The sequence below is a fragment of the Pteropus vampyrus genome, unplaced genomic scaffold (assembly GCF_000151845.1).
Source record: "Pteropus vampyrus isolate Shadow unplaced genomic scaffold, Pvam_2.0 Scaffold206, whole genome shotgun sequence".
In the NCBI taxonomy this organism is placed as follows: domain Eukaryota; kingdom Metazoa; phylum Chordata; class Mammalia; order Chiroptera; family Pteropodidae; genus Pteropus; species Pteropus vampyrus.
In genome coordinates this window covers 3,763,496-3,775,581 of record NW_011888987.1, presented here as the reverse complement: position 1 = coordinate 3,775,581, position 12,086 = coordinate 3,763,496, and the positions used below count along the sequence as shown (strand labels likewise).

The 12,086-nt window shown below is 30.6% G+C and overlaps 1 protein-coding gene across 1 annotated transcript in view; it reads right to left on the bottom strand.

The window, feature by feature from the left end:
* BMT2 (base methyltransferase of 25S rRNA 2 homolog) overlaps positions 1-12,086 on the bottom strand; it is a 106,193-nt gene that overhangs the window by 22,629 nt on the left and 71,478 nt on the right. Inside the window, exon 4 of the mRNA XM_011372428.2 lies at positions 860-974. Within this exon, the coding sequence (XP_011370730.1) occupies positions 860-974 (115 nt within the window). The remainder of the gene's footprint in view (positions 1-859; positions 975-12,086) is intronic.

The window sequence follows — 12,086 nt, the reverse complement described above, 5'->3', positions numbered from 1 at the left end:
GCTTTAAATATTTCTTCTTGTGTAAACATTACGACAACCTTATGAAGTATGGTGCACTACTAACTTCATTATAAACATTATATAGATGAGTAAACTGAGGCTGAGATTCAAATTTATGTTAAAAGTAAGATTACATTCTTTTATTCAAAAAGTACTTACTGATTACTTAATATACAAGGCATGCTTCTGGGTGCTGGGAAGATAGCAGTGTGGAAAACAAAATTCCTAATCCAAAGCATTTATACTCTAACGTATAGTCTCTTTATAACAATAAAAAAGCGATTTGTAAATTGCGTACCTGGTGTTACATCAAAAGTAAAATGGCAAACCAATTTATGTCAATAAAAATCATCTAATTTCAAAAGTAAAGGAAACATTCTGTGTACAGGTAAGCAGTTTCATGTACTAAGTACAACAAATAGCTGGGATTTAATAAAATTTTGGTTGACTCCAGCACTTTTGTTCTTTCCACTATTCCATAATGGCTCTATATCATAACACATTTCAGTAAGAGATACATTAAAAAAAATCCAAACAAAAAGCCCAAACACTACAGCTATCTGGAAATCTCTGCAATCTACTAAAGTTTCCAGACTACGACAATAGATGATAAACAGGGAAGAAAAATAGGAAAAATAAAAATATGGTACTGGTCAAGTTAACCAAATGCTCAAAAATTTGGTTAACCAAATGCTCAAAAAATTTCATGTAATATACATTTAGTTTCAAATAGAAAAAATCTCTTATCAAGTTACAATAGTAAATATATTTGCTACTTCAGGAATGTAAAGAGTGCTTTTCCTTTGTAAATATACATGTAAATTATTCAAATATCAAAACAAAACATAATTATGCATACCTCTACAGCAGGTACAATGTCTATGCCAACAGTTAGAAATTCTTCAAACTTCAGAAAGGGGTTAAAGCAGCTGCCAACATCAAGTAATCTGATCTTTCCTGAGGTTTGTAGCAACCTAAAAACAGATTATTTTGTTTTATAAAAAAGCAGAATGAATATAAAGTTCAAACATTTGAGAATAAAAAATGTCATATAGATTACTGGCTCTAACTTTTTGGTCTCGGGATTCCTTTAACACATTTAAAAATTACTGAGGGTCTTAAAGAGCTTTGTTTATATAGGTTATATCTGTCAATAATATTATATTTGAAATTAAAACTGAATAGTTTAAAAAACATTTATTAATTCACTCATAAAGTATATGTTACTGTAAATTATATATTTTTAATGAAAAATCTATATTAAAGAGAGTGAAAAATGAGGTGTGGTTTTACATTTTTTCAAGTCTCTTTAATGGCTGGCTTAAAAGAAGACTGATGGAATCTCACATCTGTTTTTGCATACAAGCTATTCCAACTTCGTGTACCATGTAGTCTCTAGAAAACTACACTCTACACTCATGAGAGAATGAGAGTTAAAAAGGCAAATGACATGTTAGTATTACTGTGAAAATAATTTCTCCCCTACAGAGATCCCGAAGGGGTCTTGGATCTCCAGACCACACTTTGAAAATTGTCTTTAGAGATAAAAAAATCCATTAACAAATCAATTCTCAGTAGTCAATATAACAATATCTTTGTACTTTGACTTGATGATTTAAAAGGATTGAAGAAAAAAACAAATAGAATATTTTTTAAGTTATGAAAAAATTTTATTTTATTTTTATTTAAGAGCTTTCTTCATGTCCAAAAACACGGGAAAAAATGAAGGTGAACAAAACCAGAAATGAACATATTTTAAAGTTGGTCAAATGCAACTAATATGGCTCTACATGACAGCAAGGATGAAGGAAAACAGCAGACTTGCTGGTTGGAAGCCTCTGGTCCTAATGCTGATAGCAAAACAATAATAAAAATCAATTTCAGATGTATGTCATTGTCACTGAAGTTAAGATAATTTTCTTTAAAAAAATTATGAGTAGATATTGGAAAAATAAAGTAAAGAAAGTGGAGGGAAATAATTAGGCAAAAACAGCCTCTTGGTTCCTTGAAGTCTAAAAGGCCAAGAGAACCTGTTCAGCTTCTCTCCCTTATACCTTGGCTAGTATATTACCTTAGGGTAATTAAGGAGGGGTTAACTACAGACAGTAGGTTAAGCTCCTGGAAAAGGCACTATTAAGTCAAAATAATATAAAGTTGATTTTTTTTTCAGAAGAGGAACATAATCAATAGTTACATTTTTAACAAATGTTGATGTTCTAACATTTTATAGAAATGACTGCAATCACCATTTGATTATAAATGAACCATATAAGACATGCCTGATAGAGTGCATGCCACTGTATAGTACCATATAAATAATATGAAACTATTAAAATATTTTTGTCAATAAAGTTTTATTTAAGAACTCTGAAAAAGAGTTATGATGGTATAAGGAAATAGCATTTCACTAAAGAGGGTCTTCATTTTCTATACCGATAAGACAACTCAATAATTCTGACTATGACCTTCAGATGAGTGTCAGTTCTTACAAGCAATAGCTAGAAAGTCTTCCAGTGAAAAGAGCTGCTCTTAAGAGTGCAAGAGGTAATTTTCTGTACTGAAGCCAATCAGGAAGCGGATTATTATTTGTATGGGTAATGCCTATAACAAAATACTTGAAATATCACAATACATTAGTTCCAATGAAGAGAGAGGGCTGAAAACTGTGGCATAGGTTCCAAGTTGCTAAACAGTGCAAAGACCCAGTAGATAAGGACCATAGAAATGTCTGGTATATAGCTGACACTGCTCAATTAATTTGAATACCCAAATCATAACCAGTTAAATGAGAATCTATAACAATATGTAATATTATATCTACAACTAGTTTGTCATTCTAATCTTTACTTGGGGCTATGGTTAAAAACAAGAGTTCTGCAGTCAGAGAGACTAAGATGAAAACCTGATTCTGTTCTTTATCTATGGGGAAAATAATGGTATCTACCTTTAAAAGCTGTTTCAAGCATTAGACGACATAATGCATTTATAATGCTTGACTCAATATCTGGTACGTGGTGAATGCTCAAAAAGTGGTAAATATTATTGTTAGCTATTAATATTGTTTTATAGTACATTAAATTATTTTGTGGTACATCCACTAATGATCTTCCTGGACACAGTAAAAGAATTTGTCTCACATTAAATTCTATACTAGTAAACTATTAGCAAAAAATTTCTGATACTCTTTATTTTAAAAAGCACATCATGAATATTCTATCTGTATGGATAATTCAATTCAACATATGATATAATCACATGGATTAACCTAATAACATTAATTCTCAGTCCATTTCAAATTATTTGGTTTAGCGCCTTAATTTTTTATTTGTATCAAACATATATTTACAGTTTAAAGACTAATCATGTTAGATGTATATTTCTCATGTCATTTTTTTTTAACGCCATTATTGTTTTTCCCCTATGGATAAACTTTGTTATTAAAATTTCATTTTTCATAGTTGGTTACAGAAATACAACTGATTTTTATATACTGATTTTGTATCCAGCAACTTTACTAAGTTCCTGTTATCTCGATTGCTTATCTGTATATTATTTTGAGTATTCTAATCTAGGTATCTAATTATATAATCAGTGAAAAATGACATTTGTATTTCTTTCTTCCCTGTCTACCCACCCATGCAAGCTTCCACCTATTTCTTGCCTGTTTTGCCCAAGACTTCTAATACAATGTTAAATAGAAGTATGAGCAGGCACTGCTATTTTGTTCCTAGTCTCAGAGATAACATTCCAGTGTTTCACCATTAAATGCAATGACTGTTGTAGGTTTTGTATACTACTATTGTTAAAGTTTAAAAAACTTCTTTTATACTTTGACAGTGCTTTAAAAAAATTTTTAAAACCCAACTATGTTGGATTTTATCAAATTCATTCTACTCAGCTATTCAGATAAGACTTTAATCTGTTTATGTGGTAGAGTACACTCATTAATTTTGTAGTGTTAAATCAACCTTCCATTTTTGGGAATGATCTAATTTGGATTTGATATTTTATCTCTTTCATAGAGTAGTTTTAATACATTATCCTTTTCACAGAGTATTTGTTTTATATATGTATATATAGTCACTTCTTACTATTTGTGGCAGTTATGGTATATAAAGTCACCACAAACACTAAACCATGGCTCCTAAGGGAAATATAGGCTTAGGCCTCTGGTAACAACATTTTTCTCAACAGATCAGCAGATAGCTTGGATGTATATGTGTTTCTGTGTAAAGATATTTTATTTAATATACATTATGATTTATTAACACAACTCACAGTCAACACTATTATAACTCATGCCTAAAGGAAGCTTACCTCTCATAGGCATTTTCTCTGTAAGGCATTTATTAATATAGCCTTGTTGTGCTTAGATACAATAGACAGAATTTCAACACTATGCATTGGGGCCATTTTAAAAGCAATATCATAAAAATGCAAAAAATGTGACCCTAAATAGATTGAGAAATGGACATTTCCTTATACAATCATGCTCTACATAACAACATTTCAAAGTTTGGACTGCATATATGACGGTGGTCCCATAAAATTATAATGGAGCTGAAAAGTTCCTATCACTGACATTATAATGTAGCAATGTATTACTCACATGTTTGTGGTGATGCTGGTGTAAACACACCTACTGTTCTGCCAGTCATATAAAAGTATAATACACACAATTATGTATAGTACATAATACTTGATGATAATAAACAACCAATAGTCATTTATTTATCTACTATATTATATTCTTTATCATTATTTTAGAGTGTATTCTTTCTTACAAAAACAAGTTTGTGTTGACAGTGCCAGCAGCAGCCTTATATATCTCATGATTATCTTGGCTCTCGATTACATCATTTTCTTGTGTGCTTGATTTAATCTCAAGCTGTTTTATACAGTAACATCCTGTACAAGCTTGTAGCCTAGGATCAGTGGGCTATATACCATATAGTCCAGGTGTGCAGTACGCTACATACCATCTAGATTTGTGTAAGCACACTCAATGATGTTTGTACAATGAGGAAATAACCGAACAACGCATTTCTTAGGACATTATCTTGATGTTAAACAATGCATGACTGTACTTGATTGCTGCAACAAGACAGAGTGTTTCTTGTTCAACTTCAGCTGGGAAGGTGTGTGTCAGATGACTCAACTTTTTCGACACTCTGCTCATATCCACAAATAACTGAAAATGCCATGAGTACTGATACTGGATTTAGAAATAAATTTTAGCAAGATTACATTGCAGATACGAATTTGTAAGTAATGAGGAGTGACTATACATATATTTTAGGATTTTTGCATCTGTTCCTGAGTGAGACCAGATTATTAACTTTCCCTTTTTGTACTGTCTATGGAGGGTTTTAATATCAAGGTTATACTAGACTCCTAAGATGAGTGTGAGAGGTTTCCTTATATTCTATTTTTAAAGAGTCTGTGTATAACAGAATTCATTTTTCCTTGAATGCTAACTAGAACTTGCTGATGAAGCCATATGGGCCTGGAGTTTTACTTTCGAGAAGTTTTTTAACCACTGATTTAATATCTTTAATGATTATGTCGTTCTGTTAAATTTATGATCACAAAATTATTCATTGTACTTGTTATCTTTTAAATGTCTTCAAATCCTTTAAATTCCGAAATTGATTATTTGTGACTTTTGCCTCAGATATTTAACATTTTAATACTGTCTTTACAAAATTCTAAGTTTTATCTCTGTTGATCTTTCTTCCTGCTCTTATCTTTATTTCTTTTTCGCTTTTTTTGGGGGGGGGGCGTGATACTTATTTGCTGATTTCTCTTTTTGAGATAGATTCCTAGTTCATTAATTTTCAGCTTTTCTTCTTTATAATATATGCATTTAAGCTATAAATTTTCCTCTAAGTGATACTTTAGCCATATCCACAAATTTTAATATAAAGCATTTTTATAACATTTTTTGATAAGTTTTTTTTTTCACAAAAAAGTATTATTTAGTTGAAATATTTTCTAATTTTCAATATAATTCAGCTCATGGATGTTTTTTAGATTATTTTCTAAACCTCTGAGAATCACCGGTTTGCCTTTTGGTATCAACTTTTAGCTTAATAGCATTGTCTTTAGAGAATATACTCTGCATAATTTCAACCCTTTGAATCTTGACATTTGCTTTCTAGTTTTTTATAAATTTAATGTAACATTTTAAAAATGTAATTTTAAAATTTTATAAATTTTTGTAAAATATTTTTATAAATGTTACATGTATTGGTGAAATGAAGATGACTGCAGTTTGTGGATACACTATTTTATATATGGCCATTAGGGCACGTTTTTAATCATGTTATTCAAATACTATATGGTCTTACTTTTCAAACGCTTGCTCTCTCGATTACTGAATTTGTGTCAAAAATCTTCCAATTTTTTCTTAAAGACGCAGAAAAAGGAAAATCTCTATAAATTGATTTGATTTTTTTTCATTTTTTTCAAAAAAAAAAAAGAGATTAAATATAAAAAAATAAAACCTCAGGATTTGGAAACAAGGTAGATGTTTTAAGGAAGGGATGGGACATCTGAATATACCTTTTTTGTAGTTTTAACTTTTGAAAACTGTTAGTTTTACAGATTCAAAAAAATAAAATTCACAGGAATCGCAAAAAACAAACACAAAACAGTAAGAAAAACTAATGAACCTAACTATATATTGAGTAACATAGGAGCAAAAAAACCCTGATCACTTCTAAACACAATGTGCTGACTATAAATAAATAACCTAAATGGGTTATTTTAAGGACAAAAAGAACCACAAAGAAATCCTGAATTTTACTTAGTATGTTATTGTGGTTCTGATGCAGCCATTTTGAAATTATTTTGCATGTACTGAAGTGCTGAGAGAAGGGGAAAATAAACTAAAGTTGCTGGAGATACAAATTCAGAATGGGGAAAAAGGGAGAGAGAACTTTAGTGATGGGCTAGAATTAGAGGTTTCTTATGAAAGGGTGTAGAAGCAATGATATCCCAGTAACAATGAGCATAATTAATGCCAGAATTTGGTCTCTCACAAAAGGAACCTGTATTCTTAGAGAAATGGCTTATTCCAGGGTTGAAGTAGAGAAAGTACAAGGGGAGCCTGGATAATCTTATTGTACTAGAAAGTAAGGTAATGCTCCAAAACTAATGGGAGCATATTAAAAGGAACTGGATTACAGGAGTTTCCACTAACTAATTTGGGATGTTTTTGGCATCATAATGAATAATGATAGGAATGACTTATAACACATTAAATTTTTTAAAAATCTATGAGTCCATAGGTATTAAAGACAGAGGGAAAAGGGAAAGTTCTTTACAGAAGAAAGTTTAAGCAAGGTAAAAATTAAAAAAAAAAAGTACCATTTACCAATCACTACTGTAAAAAACAAAACAAAACACAAACTCGATTCTGGAAAGACCATTAAAGGATGCTAAAGCCACATGTGAAAACTATCAAGGAACAGTAAATTTACTTAGTCTTCATGCATAACCTCACAGATTACAGATTAAAGATACCTTTACAATGGAGAAATCTGGTGGATACCACCTTAGTCAAATGATCAAATAACATCACCAATAATGGGAAAAACTGACGTGTGCCCTTTTAGTGATATACTGAGAATATGTCATCTATATAGTATGCCTATCAAAAATGTTTAATATGAATCTAAACACAAGCAATTTTCTAGATTAATGAAGCCTAACTGATATTCAACTAAACCGTGTGCTCTTTGACTAGATCTTGGATCAAACAACTAATCCACCGTTATAATAAACATTATTGCAATAATCTGGAAAATGTGAATAACGACTGTGTATTATGTAACTATAGTAATGTTAAATTTCCTGAGTGTGATATTTGCTAAAGTATTTAAGGATTGCAGTAACTCATATACTTCAGAAAAGAAACAAAATAAGGTATATTATCTACACACACACACACACACACACGCACACACACACACACACACACACACACGTACACACAGAGAGATGTAAAGCAAAGTAACAGTATGTTAACTATTAATGAGTCCTAGGTAATGAATATAAGGAAATGGATTACACTACTCTTAAAATTTCTCTTAAAGAGTGTTAAAATTTATCTAAGTATAATATTGGGAAAAACAAAATAAATCTCCCTAAAACAACTATAGATTGGTCTGTCAATTCTTGCTTTATATATATTGAAGATATACCATTAGGCAGATACAAATTAAACACATATTTTCCTGTTAAATCTCAACTTTTATCATTATGAAAAATCTAAAAATTATAATTATTCTAAAGTCTTATATTTTGGATATGTCTCTCAAAAGCAGCATAAAGTGGATTTTTAAATCTAGTCTGATATTCTTTTAATTATAGTATTAATTTTTAATGTGATTTAGTGATATAGTTTGATTTATATACAGTATCTTGCTCTGAACTATCTGCTCTACCTGTTCTCTCCCTCCACACTTTCTTTAGAATCACCTCGGGAGCTTTAAAATTACTTAGAGAGTCTGATTTAATTGGTGTAGGATGGATTAGGATTTATTTTCCTCCCTCTTTAATACCCACCCCCCACTTTCACCCCTGACCTATGGATGTTGCTGTCCCCCCTTAAGAATTGGATCTCTGAAGGCGGGGCATCTCCTCCCACAGGTTCGCAGGGTGCACCTGGGGCCTGGTGCACCTGGGGTATGGTCCGTAGCCCCACCTGGGGAGCGAACCCAAGACCTTCTGCGTATAAAGCAGACCTGCTAACCACTACACGATGGAGCTACCCCTGGATTAGGATTTTTCAAAGTTCCCCAAGTTAATGTATTGGATAGCCAAGGCTGAGAGCCAGTTTTAGATTTTCCTTTTAAAATTAATAATTCATGTGTTTTCATTTTACTGATTTGAAAACTTTATAGTTTCTATTCTTTTAGAAAAAATGTATACTTAACTATTGAATAACCTTAGCCTTCTCCCAGGCCATACAAATGCTTGAGAACACTTAAAAATTCTGTTAACTACACAACTTATAATAGTTTTTGTTGGATACTGTTTTATGAATGTCTACATTTACCAACATATTTTCCTTTTTTTTTCATTCTTTCTTTCAACTGACTTTCCATCTGAGATAATTTTCCATCTGCGTGAAATATATCTTTAGAATTTCTTTTAGTAAGGATTTGCTCTCCCATTCTTTTCTCTCCTTCTGCAACTCCAGTAAGAAGTTAGACCTTATTTTTATCTTCCATGTCTTCAATTATTTTAATTTAATTTTATTTTTCGTATATTGTATTTTCTTGTATGCATGTGCCATTCTGGATAATTTTATTTAATGTCTCACCCAGTTCAATAATCCTCTTTAATTCCTGCCATAGATATTTATTTTAATTATTTTACTTTTCATTTCCAGAAGTTCTATAATTTAATTTTGGCTCTTCAAGTGGCTAGTAAATCCTTAAAGCTTCTAGTCCATGCAGATATTTTCGACTGATTTTCTTTTAAAAAAACTTTTATTTTATAGACTATGACTCATAATTCTAGTAGCTGAGGGCTTTACAGATCTGTTCTTGCTGTCTTCTGGCTTTAGACCACGGTCCGTTGTTTCCACACATGTGCAGAAATTATTTTTTAGGGTAAGCTGTTTATTTTTCTTGAAAAATGATGTATGAAGATTTTTTTAAACAGAAGCATTCATTTATGTTTCTTTCAAGCAACCTGGGATCCACCAGTGGACCACTTTCAACTAAATAAATTCAGGTTTCAAGTTTTTTGGACCAAACTGATGTAAATTTGTACTATTAGTTTATTCTTGAGATGTCCTATAGTTTCAACTTGTCAGGGTCTGTCATGCTTTGGGTGAATGGGGTAGATTTACTCTGGTTCACGCTTACACTGAAAAGGTAACTTTTTGGAGCTTCAACGCTTATCAATGAAGTATAAAAACCAAAGGTGAAGTTTGCCAGCATGAACGAATACTCTAAAGGTAAAAGAAGCTTTGTGCTTTCTGGGTTCCTGCCAGCATCTGTATTTTGGACTTATCAGTTCTTTGTTGTTTCTAAGAAGATTTATTCAACATTCAAAAAAATTGCTGTTTTCAAGTTTGAGAAATTAGTAAGAATATCCTCCTAGTCATATTCTAGTTTAACTTTTAAAATAGAAATATATAAACCGATAAAATTAACTTAGTCTAAGTTGTCAGCATAAAAGTAGTTTGTAACAACAAAGCCAGTAGTTATAAAAGGATATTTAAATAAACAGTGAAAAACTTTCATTCTTGTTCACTGATATAAAAGTATTGTATTTTGTGGCTATATTAGGAGTGCTAATGGCAAAGTAGGTTCTGAATAATCTATTAAATGATTTTGAAGTTTCTTCATCAAAAAAGGTCAGAGAGCCAACCTAAAGTGATTAACTGACAAACTTTACTTATATACTAATATGTATAATATAAATAACATGGAAACTTACCTTCAGAATCAATTCTTCATTAAATAAAAAATTAATAACTACATAGTAGTGTTAGTTATAACAATACAAGAGGAACTACCTAGAAATACATGTTCATTGTTCTAAATGTTTTCAAACAAATATTCATTCACTTCTCTGCAAGAGATAATTATGACTTTTATTAACATAATGTTGAATTCCAATGAGTACTCAAATGATCCAATTACTGAAGAATTATGAGTTTGGAAAGGAAGACTCTACTATCATACAACCATGTGCAGTTTCCTCCTCTAAGTTAGAGATTCTTAAATATTTTTAGACCGTGAATCCCATTAGTCTGGTAAAATAAATGAATCCTTTTTCAAAATAATGCTTTTAAATGAATAAACTGAATTACAAAGGAATATACTGAAAACATATACTGAAATATGATTATTAAAGTACTATTTTTAAATTTCCGATATAGTAATGTGCTTTTAGTAATACATTAAATAATGAGGATCTAGCAGTGAATCTAGTAACTAAGATAATTTCAAAGTAGTGATAAGAATAAATATTTTGATACATATAGTAACTATAACATGATACCTTAATATATGATTTCTTAAAGTGATAGTCATAGATATTGGATTTTGTTACCTACATTCCCAAAAGAAGGAAATGCTAAATTTTAATTAGAGGTAAATAAAAATAAAGATTAATTTTTTTCTCATTCAAGTCCACGGACTCTCTGAATTCTATTTATGGACCTCCTAAAAGGTTAACTGTCAGATGAACTAAAACTGGGCAGGTTCATTTAACTTAGATAAAAGCTATCAAGTGAAAAGAAAATTATTTTGAAGGAACGAAGAAATTCCTTTCTGGGAAACCCATGGTGATTGTAAGCTAAAATTGTGCCTCACTTCTAACAAGTATACAAGAATGCTCATTAGTTACTGTTTATATTACCTTACCTCTGGTGTCATATTATTCTTCACACATTTTATTTTCCTCATTCACAATATTTTTCATATTTTAAAAACTGTTTTTATAAGGCATTTACATCCCTTTTGGAATATATGCATTCTAGAAATTTTCTGCAAACAAAATTGTTAAAACAACAAATATAGCTATGACTAAAATGATACTGAATTACCTAATTTTCTCATTTTCACCACTACTTCAAATTTTTCTAAAAAAAAAAAATAATTCTTTTATAGTTATACCATGTAGAGCTATACTGGTCTCTCTCAGATTTAGCCTTAATAAATTCTTAGGGAATCTGTCATTACATAGCCCCAATTAAATCAATCTTATAAGAACTACTTCCACATCAAGATGACTTTTATTGATAAAGACACGAATATTTCTGTATCGGAAGCACTAATACTTCAAAATTCAACAATAAACATTATTACTATTTATGCAAATTCTCTTGGTATGCATTTACTTAAGAGAAAGCCCTTTTATTTGCAAGTTAAATGGTGGCAAGTTAAATGGAATTAAAAAAAATTGGCATAAGCAATGTAAGAATATATCATTTAACAAAAATACGCTTAAATAGAATAATAGAATCTTGATTTTTTTTTCTTAACGGTAACAAGTGAACTACTCTTCCTCACCGAAGTTGAAGGATCTGGAATTTCTAGCATCTTGACAATCAAATCATA